This window comes from Varanus komodoensis, unplaced genomic scaffold (genome assembly GCF_004798865.1).
Source record: "Varanus komodoensis strain SLA01 unplaced genomic scaffold, ASM479886v1 scaffold14_1, whole genome shotgun sequence".
Lineage (NCBI taxonomy): Eukaryota > Metazoa > Chordata > Lepidosauria > Squamata > Varanidae > Varanus > Varanus komodoensis.
In genome coordinates this window covers 1737546-1753398 of record NW_025335438.1, presented here as the reverse complement: position 1 = coordinate 1753398, position 15853 = coordinate 1737546, and the positions used below count along the sequence as shown (strand labels likewise).

Sequence of the window (15853 nt, the reverse complement as noted above, 5' to 3'; positions counted from 1 at the left end):
CAAGTTGACTTGTTTATTTCCTGTCCTACATTTCTGGTATCAGTAAGAAGAGATTTTGACCTTCCTCTTTGTGAGTAATATCACAAGGAGAGACCAGATCATGAAAGACTGCAGTGGCTAATAACCAGACTCCTAGCTCTGCCTGGAGATACTGGGGATTGAGGCTTGGACCTTCTGCATGCAAAGTAAGTGGTCTACCACTGAATTATCAGCCTTCCCATGATACTTGCCCCTGCATGCATTCAACATGTGTCCCCTCCTCAGGTTTAAAATGCATGCTGGCCATTTGTCCATAACATAAACAGACTATTACAAAATAGATTTGGGAAGTGTATTTGAATAGAGTGGTGTTGCCATGGGAAGCATTATGTTTTGTTGTTACATGCCATCCGGTCATGGCAATACTAAGGGCATGATAGACCAAGCCCTGAAATATATAACAATCTCTTTGTTTATTAACCCTACCTTTAAAATCAGTGGTGTGCAGCCATTGCTCTCTCTCAGCAATAAAGAAATAGGCACCATGGACAAAGCAACAGGCAATATTAAGGAAGTACAGCATGAGGATCAAAATAGGTCTTTTGTTATTTGTTTTTGTGTGGCAGTGTTCCAGTAATAGCCTTGTAGAAATGATGAAGGATAAAGATGGATTCGGAAAATCATACTCATATAGACAAGCAAAAGGAGTTGGGGCAAGAAAAATGAAGTGCATTTGCCCTTCACCTTTAAGTTTACAATAGTAAGAAATACTACAGTAAGAAATGCTGGTGTAACATTGATGTAGCTGTAGTAAACAAACCTGTTGTATAAAAACATGAAATGACTGCAGATCTATGGTTTACTTTGGCTGCACTTCACTGCTGATGGATACAATCCAATACTGACATCCAAGTAAGTTATAAGTGAATATAAATTAGCAGATAGATTTGGGCACAGCACTAGCTCCACTTCTTTCCTGGAGCTGTTTACAATACTCTCCCTGACTGCTTGCATTGTGGAAGGTGTAAAAGGAGAGCCGGGTTACCATTACAGTTGATTCTGATGCTGATTTTGATACTTTTGCAGTGGCTGTACACTCACCCCTCCAAAAAAAAAAAAAGCTATTGTGCTAAATCAAAAGATGTTTATGATATTTTCCACCTCAACCACCCAGTTTCAGAGTTCCTGAACAAAAGGATTAGTTCATAGAATCATAGACTATAGTTGGAAGGGGCCATGAAGGCCATTGGGTCCAGCCCCCTGCTGTGGCAGATGGTTGTCCAGTTTCCACAGGGAGAGAGAATCAACAGTTTGTTCTAAGGTTTCCAGTCAGGATTGGCGTTTCACCATTGCTGGTATGGAAACATCAGAGTCTTCTGGCAAAAGTGGCCACAGAAGTTGCCACTTCTAGCTCTTGATCCCTACTGCCTTCTGCTCCCTAACAGTTACATCACTTGCTTCATCCCCACTGGTCCTGTGATGTGTCCATCTCCCTGTTTACTTTTGGAAATTGAGAGGCAGCATGAAAATACATGGGGGCACTCCCAGCAAAACTTTTTTTTTATTTAATAACATCTCTGCGGGGACTGGAGCAGCCGTAAAGTACCACAGACATGCAGGCACACTGGGGAGGGGGGTGATCTGTAGCAAACCAATCACGGGGGGAAAAGTTGTGGTTCAAAAGCAAGAATGGAGAAGGGACAAGGAAGTTTGCTTGTGAGGCTGGGAAGGTGGCATTGGGAGTGCAGGAACTGTACTGTCTAGGAAACTGAGATCATCTGACCGATAAGCTCAGGCAAAAATCCATGTGCCATTTGAACGGCACAGGATTCTTTGCTGTGTCTTGTGAACCCAGACAGTGCGTTTTGAGATGCAACAGCAAATACACAATTGTAGTTAGTATGTGCGCATTCTCAAAATATTCCCTTGTATTGTAGAATGGTATTAATGGAAGCAGAGAACAAAGACCAGATTGAGTTCTCGTTGTCACAGTAGACCCTTTTATTGATTCTGCTCCTCCAGAGTTCCAGCTTGCACCATGAAATACAGAAACTGTCAATCATTACAGATTAGCTATAAACCAATATTGCTTTTCCTTATGTTTCCTGTTGCTTTTAGGGATGCTGCATTGATTTGTTCTTCCTCTTTTTCTGGAGGCTCTTAATGAAGCGGGACCTTGCAAGTCTGCTATGCTACAAATCAGCAACATTGAGAATGAGGTGTGATAAACTCCTGGGACACCTCACTGCATACACAGCAGTGTCGGATACAAAAAAGAAACTGCAGGGTCGGCCAGCATGGCTGCAACAGGCACATAAGGCCATGGCGGGCCAGCTGTTTCATTGTACCATCTGCTGCCCTAAGATAGCGGAGGAGCAGGCAGAACAGGGCCATGACTGGGTGCAACGCATTAATTGAAATGTCCACCTGCTCCATCCACTGGGCTTTGGAGTGAGCAAAAGCTGAAAATATGCCTATGTTCACCTACCTATGTTACAGGCAAATATTGGTTGTTTAATACAATGAAATCTTAAGACCACTAAAAAACTGTGGCCACTAAACATTAGGGAAGTGCTAGATGTAACCAAAGCCTATGTAGTCCAGTATTCTGATCCCACAGCGGGACAATCAGAGGCCTATGGGAAGCCCATAGGACATGAAACACAATTGCGTACTCCAAAATCTAGCAAACACAAGGGTTTGCACAACGTCTGAGGAAATGCTGAGGATTACACCTTTAAATAGGTTTCCAAAAGGAGCAAGTTCCCCAGGTGGGGGCAGACACCCCCCTCTCCAGTAAGAACACTACTTTTCTGTATGTACAAGGTGCATGGATGATGCTATCAAGAAAGTGCTGTTGAATTGATCTACAGCTCAGTCTACACAAACAACACTTAATGGAATAGAAGCCTCCACATCTAGAAAACAAGCATCTCTAGAAGGTCCTTATTAGAAAATATCTCTCAGCTATCTAGTTTTCTAGGCGCGGGGACATTTTTTCCCCCTATACATGCACATCTGCATTCAGACATGTCAATTACCTAGCTGTAGTGACACACTCATAAGAACATGATTTTGTTTATTTAAAAACAATGACATTGAACAAGCCCTATTCAATTTTATAACAAAATTAAATGAGAAAACAAACACAGATGAAATCTAAGGAGTTGCCATTAATGTACTTTATGATGGAGTCTTAGTTTGGAACAGTATATTGGTTACAAAAAAAAGGGCGAGTGGTGGTGGAAGTGCGCACAGGACTAAGACAGATCACAATGGACTGTCTTCCATGTGAGTCCAATTTAAAGCACACGTTTACTCAAAGCAGGATGAACACTGGGTACAGCCATATGAAATTGGCAGGCTGGAAATCTCTATCTAGTATTAAGCAGCAGTTAAGATTGCTTCTGTGCACCTTTTAAAGTTGCCTGTGAAAGAGGAACCACTTGTCCTATCTAAGTGAATTTGGCAGGTTTAATGTTATGTGTATATCAGAATGCCTGCTAATTTCTTCCTCTTGGACGGCAAGTCATTAAAGGTAGAGGCGGTAGAAGACCAGCTCTGTCTTCTACTGAAATCAAAGGAGAAACAGACAAAAAGAATAAACTGATAATGGAAAAACAAATCGTTTGGATGAATGAAAAATGAAAGTTTAGATATGAAAATTTGGAAGAACTTTTTTTTCCTCCTGCATGCTTCAGAATGCACTGGGAACCACTTTTATCAGGCGATCTGCTACCGGTATAGACCAGGCCTGCTTACGATGACGACACCCAAAGAGGAGGCTCTCTGCCCAAAATGTGTAGGCTGTTCAGCTAGATAAATGGTATATGGAACCAGCTATACTGGCTCTAAGTTATGCACCTGATATACTGCATTAACCTTTTGTAAGATGGTTGCAGTGAACAGGCAGTGTTAACAGGGCTTGAAGCCTTCTTTGTCCTTGCTCAGAAGGTTGTAGAAGTAGCTACTGAAGTACAAGCTACTCTGAGTTATTACAGCTACATGGATCTCATAGTATCAGGGTAACGGAATTGTGAATATGTAAAGAACTGCTACAGCTACAAGGAAAAAAATTGCTCCACAAAGAAGCTATCATTGATAATGCATAGACTGATGTACAGTAATTATCTCAACAGAATTGTCCCTTTTTGTAGTCTTCAAGTCTGCTGTGTACAAGTCACTTGAAAAGGCACAGTTTGTTTACAATACAAATGAAAAACCAGTTTCAGTTTCAGCAAAATTATGAAACACCATTCAATACAGTACAAGTCCTGCACTTTTACAAGTTAATACATTTTTGAAGGGAGAAAAACTATATAAAAAGTCATACCTATCCACAAAGCACACAAATCTAATAATCCAAGACGTTCAGGCACATTACAGAGTTAAGAACATAAATATGTAAGGTAATTAAGAGTCTGATGCAATGTTGTATATGCCACCATTCCTCCCAGAACAGCATTATTTCCAACATTAAGAACTGAAAAGCGCATGTTTGTGCAATGCCTGTGTTTATCTTTTAAAACATAAGCTTCCATCACTAGTGTGTTATCCAGTACAGTAAGAGAAAACTAGTATCTCTCAGCTAGCAAAAGATCTTCCTTCAAATACCTGCTAAACCAGTAACAGGGACAAAGAAGGTAAGAGTAGGAAAAGTGATCCTCATTTTAAGAGTCCTGAAAATGCAAGTTAAACATTGAATGAGTTATAGTAATAAAGGTGAAGGCTATGAACTTGCAGAACTATACTTGCTGGCATTTGGCTTCAATCAGTAAAACCTCCAGGTAAAAATATTTAGGTATGTGCCAAACGTTGAAAGATTCCTGAGTTTAAAAATGCATTTGTGGTGTTTGTTCATGAAAGCAAGAATATTGGATGGCTACTGGAGTAAGAATGAAAAAAATGGTTCTGTATATAATAAAACCATATTATATAGATATGGTTCTGTATATAATAAAACATTAATGAACTGACTAGATCCAGGACAACCAAATTCAACAGAGAAATGGTTCTGATGAGTTTCAGAAACTGAGTAACAGATGATTCAATATTAACTAGTAGAATGTGAAGTCTGGCATCGGGCAACTACAAAGGCCAGCCAGGACTTTCCACGTAGGATTGTATAAATTCCATAAAAGCATAAACTCCTCTTATTTTTCCTTTGAACATCCATTAAATTAGTTAAGCTGGTAGTATGTCAAGTAAAATGGGGTTGTGAGGAAATTGGATGTTGCCACTACACTGGATTGTCTATAAAACCAGCATCTGCACAGTTTGGAGCCTCAACGGATTCCTACTGAGGTAAACACCCTGTTCCTTTTACAAAGTATATTTCAGTAGGGCATTTTGAGAAGGCCACTATGAATTTCAGTTCATTTAAAAATCAAATATTATAACTTTCATTTACATGGTGCTGATTTAAGAAAAAGGTCCAAGTCATTTCAGCGTTATGACTATAAGCTTAAGGCCTGGTGCAGGCCAACAACATACTGAGATAACAGGACTGAACAAGAGGTTTTGTGTCTTATGCACTGAAATGTAAAGAGGGAATGGAAAAAGAAATAGATGCCCACTTATTGTAGTCATTCTAACTAAGTGGAGGCCCAAAGCTTATCCATTCCATTCCTAATGATAGCCACACATAAAGGTTTGTTTTCAGAGTCTTTCAATTGAATGCTTCCTCTTACAGTTAGAGATGTTTGCATGGGACACTTCTTAAGAAGTACCCAAATGGTAATATTTCAAAACATGAGGCATTGAAAGAGTACTATCTAGCTACACTAAATCTCATTTCTAGGGCTGCTTCATACTTCCTGTGAGGTACCTCCTTTGTGTAGGAAACTGAGTAAACTGCATTAAACCATGGAGGATAAAGACAAGTCGATAGGAGGAAATTGGGTCACACAATCCATTTTCTCCCTCCCCGCTCTACATACATTATTCACTCCTCATTAGGAGTCTAATGCCATTCAGTCCATCACATTTTAACGGCTGTATTAGAATATTAAGAGGATATACAGTATACACAGATCTTTGTAAGTGTATGGCTGACCCTGAGAAATTCTGTAACCGCAATATGATGGAAAATTGCCTGCTATGTCTTGGTTAAAAATACAAATATAAAAACAAACCCATCCGTACATCATAAAATTTCACACACACACAAAGAACAAAAAAGCCCATTCACACAAACACCACTAAACTGATATGTTTCTGAGCCACAAATAAAATATTGTAAAGGCATCCTTCGGTACAGCATTCACGTCAATGTGGTTTACAACCTAACTGTAACACTTAAGTGATTGTGTAGAAACAACTGACATTCAGTCTAAGATAGATAGATCTCGCCTTCCTTATCCACATACACACACCAACACAAACGAGCAATAGTTAACCAATATTATTTTTGAAAAAAACAATAATAATAATGTAAAACACCCTCAGTAATTATACTGACGCTGGCACGGCTGGTGAACAAAAAATCCGTTGTTCTTGAGTTGCCGAGAGTAGCAATCCCTGGTAAGGTTTTGGCGACGGAGGCAGTTTCTGTTCAGATATTGTCTTGCATTGTGTTCTTTTGTCCACCTGGGAGGACGAAAGCTATGGGTCTGTTCAAGAAAGGTTGAATGAGCAGTAACTGCGGCAATGTAGCATCGGATGTGTTGGCCCATTTCATTCTGGGCTTCTGATCTAAAATTCAAAGCAAAGGTACTGAAGTTACAGTGCAACTTTTGACTGCCTGCAGGATAGGACTCCTGGGGGCAGGCGAAGACATTCTCCGAGTGGAAGACACAAGGCAGATGATTCGCCTGGATGCTGGAGTAGCCCGTGTGTCCTGCTATAGCTGCCATGAAGGCGGCTCTTTGGGCTATGGTTATGACCAGTAGTCCCACGAGACAGAAAATCCTGCAAGACTCCATCAGCAGAAAGTCTCTGAAGAAAGTGGAAAGTCTTAAAAATAGCATCTGTATACATTGCTTGAACCCATTGCCTTTTTATAAGCTGCTATCCTGTGGGTAATGGTGAACTCTGTGTGCGAGGGCTGATAAAGAAATACTGATGAAAAATAGTTTTCTAGATAACTAGGTTTGCAGCACAACTTATGGCCTTCGCAACAATGTGTATATCCTGCCATGGTGCTGAATGAAGCAGTTTTCATTACTGGATGTTCACCATTCCCACTACAGAAAGTGCAAGGAATATTGCTGTTTTCTTTCTCACTCTAACAGTACATTCTGGTTCATGTTAGCAATAGCAAAAACAGGAGCAATACGCCACTGCAGCATGCCTGGCCTTCTCCACACTGGCCTTTCCAGGCAGAAATGTTAGTCCCCTGGATAGTTTCTCCCTGACTTTGGAGGACACTGCAATGTGGAGCGTCACATTTGTCCATCTCTTTATTTATGGAAGGCATCTGGGTTGACTTCATTGTATCTGTCTGTGTTACAGGGATGCTGGCAAGTCAGTGAAGCCAAGCAGAGCCTGCATTAGACATCAGCAATGTTGGGCACTTGCCAAGTCCCACAACTTGGCAGGTGGCTCACCTTTGACAACTGAAGTCCCCTGGCCTAACTATTCTTGCTCCTTGCCTTTGTTTTCTAATTGTAAGCAAGCAGCAATAGGAGTGAGCAGATTGGGCAGCAACCCCTCTCACTTCTCCACCTTCTTTTTGGCAGCTGCATGGATTGGGTAGGGATACTGAAGACAGGTGAGGAGAGTGTGGTGAAGAAAAGGTGGACCCTCACAAGGAGGTGGTGGCACTAAGGGCACTGTTCACCTCCCAAAATCCTAGAGCCTGCATAGAATCTTCTTACCTATGCTTATTTTATACTCTTTCAATAATTAACAACACTGACTGTGTCTGAATCAAGGAGCACAGAACTTACCGAGAACTGCTTGCTTCATGAGGCTCTGGCCCTTCCTCCTCCTCATCACCACAACTGGTCTTGTTGAGGCTATGGCAGGCATTGTGGACCGCATATACAGACATGCTGGGATGCTCGATCAAAAGGTTTTCCAAGGGGCTTGTTTCCACTTTGAGGGCGGTCAAGCCACCTGCTGTGAAACACGGGGGTGGCGTAATAAACCAGCTCTCCTCCATGGGACATGAGTCAAACTGGATAAAGCAGGATTCGCTAGCATCAGCCAAACATTCCAAGGTAGAAGGCAGACAGGAGAAGACAGGCGAATGGTCAACAGGTGATGCTTCACAGATGGCATCATCTTCCTCCTCCTCCTCTTCTTCTTCAACCATTGAAAAGTTACTACAGGTGTCTATTGGGAGTGACAATAACCATTCAGATGGAAAAAGTTGATGGAAGCAGCCAGAGATCAGATGAAAACAAAAATGCACAATTTTATACTGTGATGTGTAAAAGGGTAAAAGTGTGACCTACAACTTATTGCTCCCCCTCAAAATCTGCTCTGGAGTGCTGGGAAACCCTCTGGAGTAGGTTTCCTGGCAGCATAGAGAATTCCTGAACTGACATGCAGAGGGCTTGATACTTGGAACACTACTGGAAAATGCTGTTGAGTGATTCAGTTCTGCTTCTTTCTGAGCAGACAGCTAGATGTTTACACTGCCTACTTGTGTGAGTAGGCTTAGAATTGATAGTAATCTCATTCTGGGTTCCACCCAGGCTGATTTTGGCCACACCCACAGATGGATCTTGGTCCAAGTCCTTTCCCAAATTAAAATTCTGAAGGCCCAGGCTGAAGAATGTTCCTCACCCCTGCTCTAAGCCATCCCAATCTTGGAAATTCTCTTTATGCAAGTTTACTTCTGAGAATATTGTGTTGGATTTAACTCACAGAAGCAAATATGGTAAAGCTTGAATGACCCAGGAAACACTCTAAAAAAAGACACCTCCCAGTCTAAACAAACTTGTCTGAATGATTTTCCTTCTTTCTTTTATATAGTCATGCTTAGTCTGAAACCTTTCCTGCCTTAAAGTTTTCTCCCTCTGCACAGTGTTTATTCAACAGGTATCATACCTATGAAGTCCACCAGAATCCACTCCTCCTCCTCTTTCTCGCTGAACTCAGGCTCTTGACTGGGTAAGTTATTGATTTCTCTCACAAACATATTATTCAGCCTCTGGAACATTACTAAGGCAATCGCAGGACTGCAGCTAGTACTTCTCGGTCTCCAAGAGTTAAGGTACAGTGCCACAATGTACTAGCCAAGGGTGCAGGTAGAAGATTAAAGTGCATAAAGACTATCAGCTTAGGCACAGAATATGGGGAGGCATGACTTATAAGCAGGTGCTACAAGATCCTGCAAAGAACAAGAGGGGAGAAGAAATCTTAATACTATAGGCATGCATAAAACCTTTACTGTCCAAGAGGCTTTCACACATTTCATGGCAGAATAAACAGGTTTCCCACTTACTTACAAGGAGTTACAGAAAATCTCTGATTAGTGTACCTGTATGATAAGTTGTTCTCATTTCCACATTGCACGGTAGTTTCTTGATTCCCCCTTTCCCTCAAATTCTGTGATGAAGAAGGGGAGATGAAGCTGCCACATGCTAAAAGCTTTGTGTGTGACCCAGTGGTTCAGTTACCTTATATCCTGGACTTAATGGTCTTGTGGTGAGGAACCATTTGAGAGCCTTGCATAATACTTCAGTTGTGCAGCACATCAAATAACTTTTTCTTCCCCTGCTCCTACAACTGCTACTCCAAGCTTAAAAACGTCTTCTGCATGTCTGATTAGTTAGAATATTTGCCAACTCTGATGTGAAAAATAACGCTGAGCATATGTACAGCTTTGCATTTTAAGTTCATTTAAATCATAGTACCACCATGACTACAGGAATAAAATGGCATTTACTTCTGCTGCCCTGATATTTTCATCACATGCTGCTCTCTTGGTGGTCATTTGGAGGGAGGGGACTCAGCTGCAGGGCCCTGCACTTTGGCCTCAAGGGCCAGCCCTAGATGCACCATGGCTGCTGGTGGTTCACTTTGTTCCCCAATTCTTACCAAACTCAGAACCTCAGATCTTCTGGTCGTTGGTTACTGATGTGTGCACCTCAGCAGGGTAAGCCAAGGTACTTAAGTGTGCACAAAGGAATTGGAAGTCACCTTGAGCCTTCAAAGCAGGGCCAATTCTAGGGTAGTGAAGAGGAGGTCACCATGTAGGACTCAAGGAAGGAGACAACATTTTGCAAAGGGAAACATAGGGCAGGATCCAGTGGTGCTCAGGCACTAGTGCAAATGACATGGTGCAAGCATAAATAAATAGTAGCACAAGACCAATATTTTGGTCTTACCTCTAAGCAACCATCCAGTGAGCTTCAGCTATTGAGCTGTGTAGCAGAGAGAGAGATAGCATACGTACACACCCCAGCAGTCACTATGGGTATCTTGCTGGAACTGGTTCAGAACTTAAGAACGTGGGGATCAGATCAAGGGTCCATCTAGTCCAGCATTTGGTTCACAGTGAGCTAATGGTTGTCCATGGGATCCCACAGGTCAGAATTGAGTGCAACAGCAGCCTCCTGCCCAAGTTTCCCAGCAGCTAGTACACACAGTCATACTATCTTTGATACCACGGATAGCCTACATCAATGGACTAGGAGCCACTGATATGCCTTTTCCTCTGAAAATGTGCCCAATCCCCTTTTAAAGCCGTTCAGCTTAAAGCTAGCCCTCACTACATCTCATGGAAGTAAATTCCAGTTTGACTCTGCACTGTGTGAAAAGTATTTCCTTTGTCCTGAACCTCTTGCCAATCAGCTTCATGGTGTGACCTTGGGTTATAGTATTATGGGAAGGGGAGAAAAAACTCTCATTTGCACTAGCCCCCAACCAGGTTAGATCCTGACCATTATCTCCTTGACCATATCTCAAGCCACAGCTAGCTTCCAAAAAGTGATGTGCTCAGGCTGTGCTCCATGGAAGCTCCACTTCGTAAACTCCAGCACTTTAAGCTACTTTTTTAAAAAATGGAGTTTTTTCAGGGTGTTTTATTGAATCATAAAATCATAAAAAATGTTGCTGCCTCCCAGCAAAGGCAAGCTGAGCCTTGGGCTTCCCCTCCCTTCCAAAAACATGACTGCCCCAGGGCCTTGCTAACTTTGCTATTTCAGGAGCAGCAATATAACAGCTTCCAGCAGGGGGCCCAGAAGTGCAGGAGTTAAATCCAGAAGTAAGTGCCACAGGACTGCTTCTGTCTTTTCATTAATCCCAGCACCTTCCAGCAGCCAGATTCCAGCTGCAGATAACCTGCTTTAAGTGAGTGCCACCTGCCTATTTGAATAGCCTGTGTACTCAGGCACCAGGGGGTTGACTTAACAGCACCCAGCAGTCAATACATATGCCAGGAATAACATACTCTCATAGGCCAGGTCTATGCTTTTCTAGACCTAAACATCTGAAAAGGAGGCTGAAGGAACTCTCCCAAAAGGCAAAGTTTTCATGTTTGGAGTTTTCAAACTTGAGGAAAAAAAAAAAGGCAAGTAAGGATGGTGGTAGGAGGAGGTTCAGGACAGACAAAACAAAGTACTTCTTCCCACAGTGCATAGATAAACTATTGAATTTGCTGCTTTAACATGTAGTGATGGCCAGCAACCTGAATAGTTTTAAAAGGGTATTAGACAAACTTGTGAGGATTAAGGCTAGCAGGCATGGTGGTCATATGCCACTTCTAAGATCAGAAGCAGTATATCCACGTACACCAATTGCTGAGGGTTGTAGTTTCGCTCCTGTCCAATTTGTGGGCATCTGACTGGTCACAGCAGGAATGGAAGGCTGGACTAGCTGGGCCTTTGGTCTGATCCAAAAGGCTCCAACTGATGAGTGTGCTGAAGAACCACCCATTGTCCAGAGTCCACCTGACATCATCTGCATGAGTCACTGTTCTGAATGTACTTCCTGACTGGGTCTCTCCATCAGGAGTGATTGCCTGATGAAATTGCATCCAATGAAGAACCACAACAGAATGACCCACCCCCAAGAGAGACCAACAGCTCTGGTTATATGTTTCTCCAGTGTTCTGGTCTTGCCAGCTTGCAGTGATGTACACACCCCATGGATGGGTGCTTTGCAATTGCTGTTCTACACCCTCTGTTGCACATGTACACAAGGCTGGTTCAACAAGGCCTTGTTGACATGGGTTTGAAAATCCAAGGAAACACTACTAGCAAACAATGAAACTTTGGGCACGCTTCCCTAAAGAGCTGTGATTCCACCCCTGCCCCCACCAATATGCATTGATTGGAGAATTTTAAAACCACCCATTCTTTCCCAGTCAGTCATTGTTCTGCACCCAGCACAATCTGATTCTGCATGCTAATTTTCAGTGTGAGGGGCTCTTTTTCATCAAGAAAAAAAGGCAGGGCTTTCTGGGAAAACCCAGAGGGTTGGATGTGGTCTGCAGGCCTGCATCTGTACCCTAGAAGTTATAGTAGTGCAAACAGTGCCCAACTAGTTCTAATCTGGTAGATTTGGTTCTGATCTGCATATGAAAAAGAATGAAATGCAAGAATGTACTGCACCCATTCAGGCTGCAGTAAAAGAGTGTCATTTACAAAAAAAATTCCATTCTTTTTAACAATTACTACTAAAATTCAGACATATGCCAATAAACAAGAGAGGTGTTGAAAGACCAAAACAAAAACAAAAAAATCCAATGTGCAGTCTCTTAACCACTACACTGTCAGTTCTGTAAAAGGTTACCAAATGGTGGAGAAAGTGGCTGGGGGAATGCTTTAACCAATTCCATATCCATACCCTACCGTAGTTTTCCTTGTGGGAAGGCAATGTGGTTTACATGATACAGCCTGTAGTACAATAGGACTCTGCCACCTTATTCTGCTTACCCCATGCTTTAAAGAAAAGCCATTATTTAAACAGGTTGCATAGTTATTGACTGTAGAAAGAAGATAGAAAATAGTTTCTAGTGGAAAATGTAAATATGGATGGATCTACTTACATGGCTTTTTTAAAAAAATCCTGCAAAGGTCTTCTAGTTATAAACTAGATGCAGTGCTAAGGTTTTTTTTCCTCTGTCCACAGCCTTGTTAAAAAGGCACACATTTGTAACAATGCTTTGAGATTGCACCAGATTTAAGTGACTCAGACTTACAGAAAACGATGTGAAATGTTCTTGCAAAGGAAAACAAACACACCAGAACAGTTGCTCAATCCTGGCTACTTTGGGTAAAAATAAACACTTATGGAACTTGAAAAAGATATACTCTCCTTCCTCAAAGGGTCAAGGAATTCAATGCATGGAGAGGTGGTCATACACCCCTTCATTTAGTCTTACTTCTGTGCAGATATGGCTAGGACCAGGCTGCACAACTGGTCATTCTTTGTGGGCAAGGATGCGTTTTATTCTCAGAGTATGCAGTTTGCTGTTCTCGCTGATTCCATATCTGAGCTAGCCTTCCTTAACCTCACATCTTCCAGGTGTTTTGAACTACAACCTTCATAATTTCTGACCACTAGCCATGCTGCCTGGCATTGATGGGAGTCAAAGTCCAAAACATCTGGAGCTCACCAAATTAAGGAAACCTGAAATAAGAATTATAAACCTTATAAGGTTATATAAACCTTCCTATAAGAGAAAATGATCCCTTTCCAGGTGCGTGATAGCTCCCTAGAAAAGGGTAATGCAGGCTTCCCCACACCACTGAATTCCAGATGTGCTGAACTACAGCTCCCATCATTCCCGGCTGAAGAGGTGCAATGGGAGTTATTTGAAAATAGCTGGTTTGGAGGAGTCTGGAGTAATACAAGTCAGAAATAATACAAGTCAGAAATTTGTTTTGATCGCAGGCTGACCTCTCCCTCGGCGACGGCGCCGGCTGCTCCGCTAAGCTTAGTCACACCTGAGCGCCGCTCAGAGAAAGAGTCCAAGGCCCGCCCGGAGGAAGAGGAAGGCTTAAAAAAGAATACAGGGCAGTCCCTCGATCCTGTCAACACAACAGGATATGCGAAGGAAGAAAGGCAACCCGATCTCTTCCACCCCCTTGGGCGGATCAAGTACCCCCACCCCAGGGGGTGGGCAGAGACAAGTGGGCGGGCGGACAAACTGCGGACGCAGCTACCGCGCCCGCTCGCGAAAGGGGCAGAGGAAGTGGCGCCCGTCGGCAGAGCACGCGGGTTGCCGCGCGGGGCCGCTGCACGCCACGGCCGCGCCGCCCGGCTTCCGTTGCAACTCCGGCACACATCCTCCGCGCCCCCGGAGAGCCGCAAGCTTGGAAAGGGCATCTCCAAGGCCGGAGAGGTCCCTTTGTCCACGCCAGGGCTCTGGCCGGCTGACCGCCTTTGGCCCGTAGCTCTGCGAGGAAGGAGCCCCTTCTCCTGCAGCCAGCGTAGGGCTAACCTCGTCCGTCACCCGCCACCGTTGAATGCCGACTCGGCGGCCCGAGTGCGCACATCAGGCACTCGCTTCCTCCTTGCTTCTGTTACGTAAAGTTTGTTCCCACGGGAGTTACTTCGCGGCAGGACTGCGCACGACCCAGGTGCTACTGTCCACGAGCCGCTTCTCTAGCTACCGAAACAGGATTCCAAGCGCCACGGATCCGCAGTCAGCTTAAACCGATTTGGTGGCTGCAATCCTATGCACAACTGCAAGGGAGTAAATTCCCGTGGGATTTCCCGCCGAGCTTCCTCTTCAAAGCCCTCTATTTGAATCGGAGTTCCACTGAAAGCAAATCAACCCGGCTTTCCTAGGAAGTTTAAACGCGTTTACGATTGAGGGTTTGTGTGTTTTTGAATCTTAATATTAAGAGCTGATGGGGTTGCCGGTTAAAACGGTTGACTCTTCCGAAAATCGGGTTAAATTTGCGGTTCTCGTGTGAGTGTGTGTGTGAGAGAGAGAGAGAGAGAGAGATCTGCCCTCTTTTGGTGGAGTCCTAATTACGTTAATGGGGCTACTCGGGAGTAACTGAATAGATCGTACCTTTACGCTCGCAGCTTCATAGACGCAGTCCTAGGCTGTATACTTATCAGAAAGTGAGCCTCATCGAATTTAGTGGCGCGCTTGCTCTCGAGGAAACTGCCGCTAACAAAACTACGCCACAAGTGGCTTGTGGGGTGCAGTCACGACAAAGCTCCGAGGGACATCTCCCTATAAATATACCTTTGAGGAAGAAGTGGGGAGGAGGGAGGGGGAAACTATTATTCTAGAGGAGTCAGCCCTCCCCGCATGAATCCGTTTTGGGCACCCAACTTTACGGAGGCGGGACAGATTTCTTCCAAAGCGCTGCCTTGTCTGCTTCTTCTGCCCACAGATATTTAATACACGCACCATCATACACACGAACGTTCAGAGACAGCGACGAGGAAGAATTTCGTGGCCTTCCCCGTCTACATTCTTAAAACAGTCCCGGCTCGAAAAGTGGTCGAAAGAGACTCGCCCGTTCGGAAGCGCATCTGAGCAGAACATGCCCGGGCAGCGCTACCGTGCATCTATCGCGGAGCGTGTAAGAACGGTCACTGTGGAAACCCAGCCCGGGACGAAAGGCAGACAGAGGTGCCCTCACTCACCGTCCGCAAACCCCGGTGGCACAAAAGAAAGCTTGGACGGCAGCTATAGAGGTAGATGGCGGGGAGGCAGCGGCGGTCCCGTTCGGCTCTTCCTGGGCTCCCGAGCCCTGTTGCATCGGCCGTCTCAGCTCCCCGCAGAATCTTTTGTTGTTATAGAACCCTGCGAACAGCTGATCAGCAGAGGCCGCCCCTGGCCCCGCCCCGCCGCCCTCCCCCGCTCCCTTCCCATGCTGTGGAGGCTGTGCGGGGAGTGCGCGCGGGGCGGAGGGTGGACTCCAGCTCCGACTGCACCAATGTGAGCCGCTCCGCGCTCGGGGCCGCGCCGGGACAGGCTGTCACTAACGCACGTGACGCGTCCCTGAACTAC

General features: G+C 44.2%; 1 protein-coding gene across 2 annotated transcripts; it reads right to left on the bottom strand.

Moving 5' to 3' along the window:
• Window positions 1–1959: 1959 nt before the first annotated feature.
• On the bottom strand, window positions 1960–15615 carry TP53INP1 (tumor protein p53 inducible nuclear protein 1). 2 transcript variants are annotated; one of them, XM_044424156.1, is made up of 5 exons: window positions 15487–15615; window positions 14900–15079; window positions 8977–9259; window positions 7869–8256; window positions 1960–6672 (listed from the first exon to the last, which is right to left on the bottom strand). In XM_044424156.1, the coding sequence occupies exons 3-5, from the start codon at window positions 9086–9088 to the stop codon at window positions 6423–6425; spliced, it is 750 nt and encodes a 249-aa protein (XP_044280091.1). In that variant the 5' UTR covers window positions 9089–9259; window positions 14900–15079; window positions 15487–15615; the 3' UTR covers window positions 1960–6422. The 2 variants fall into 2 exon arrangements, with proteins under 2 accessions (XP_044280091.1, XP_044280090.1); XM_044424155.1 differs by lacking the exon at window positions 14900–15079.
• Window positions 15616–15853: the final 238 nt, after the last annotated feature.

Excerpts from the sequence above, each read along its gene's own strand:
- TP53INP1 (XM_044424156.1), bottom strand. The coding sequence starts at position 9,088 with ATGTTCCAGAGGCTGAATAATATGTTTGTGAGAGAAATCAATAACTTA. Across the intron at positions 8,257-8,976 it reads GATTCTGGTGGACTTCATAG|ACACCTGTAGTAACTTTTCA; the intron begins GTATGATACCTG and ends CACTCCCAATAG. Across the intron at positions 6,673-7,868 it reads CATGAAGCAAGCAGTTCTCG|ATCAGAAGCCCAGAATGAAA; the intron begins GTAAGTTCTGTG and ends TTTGAATTTTAG.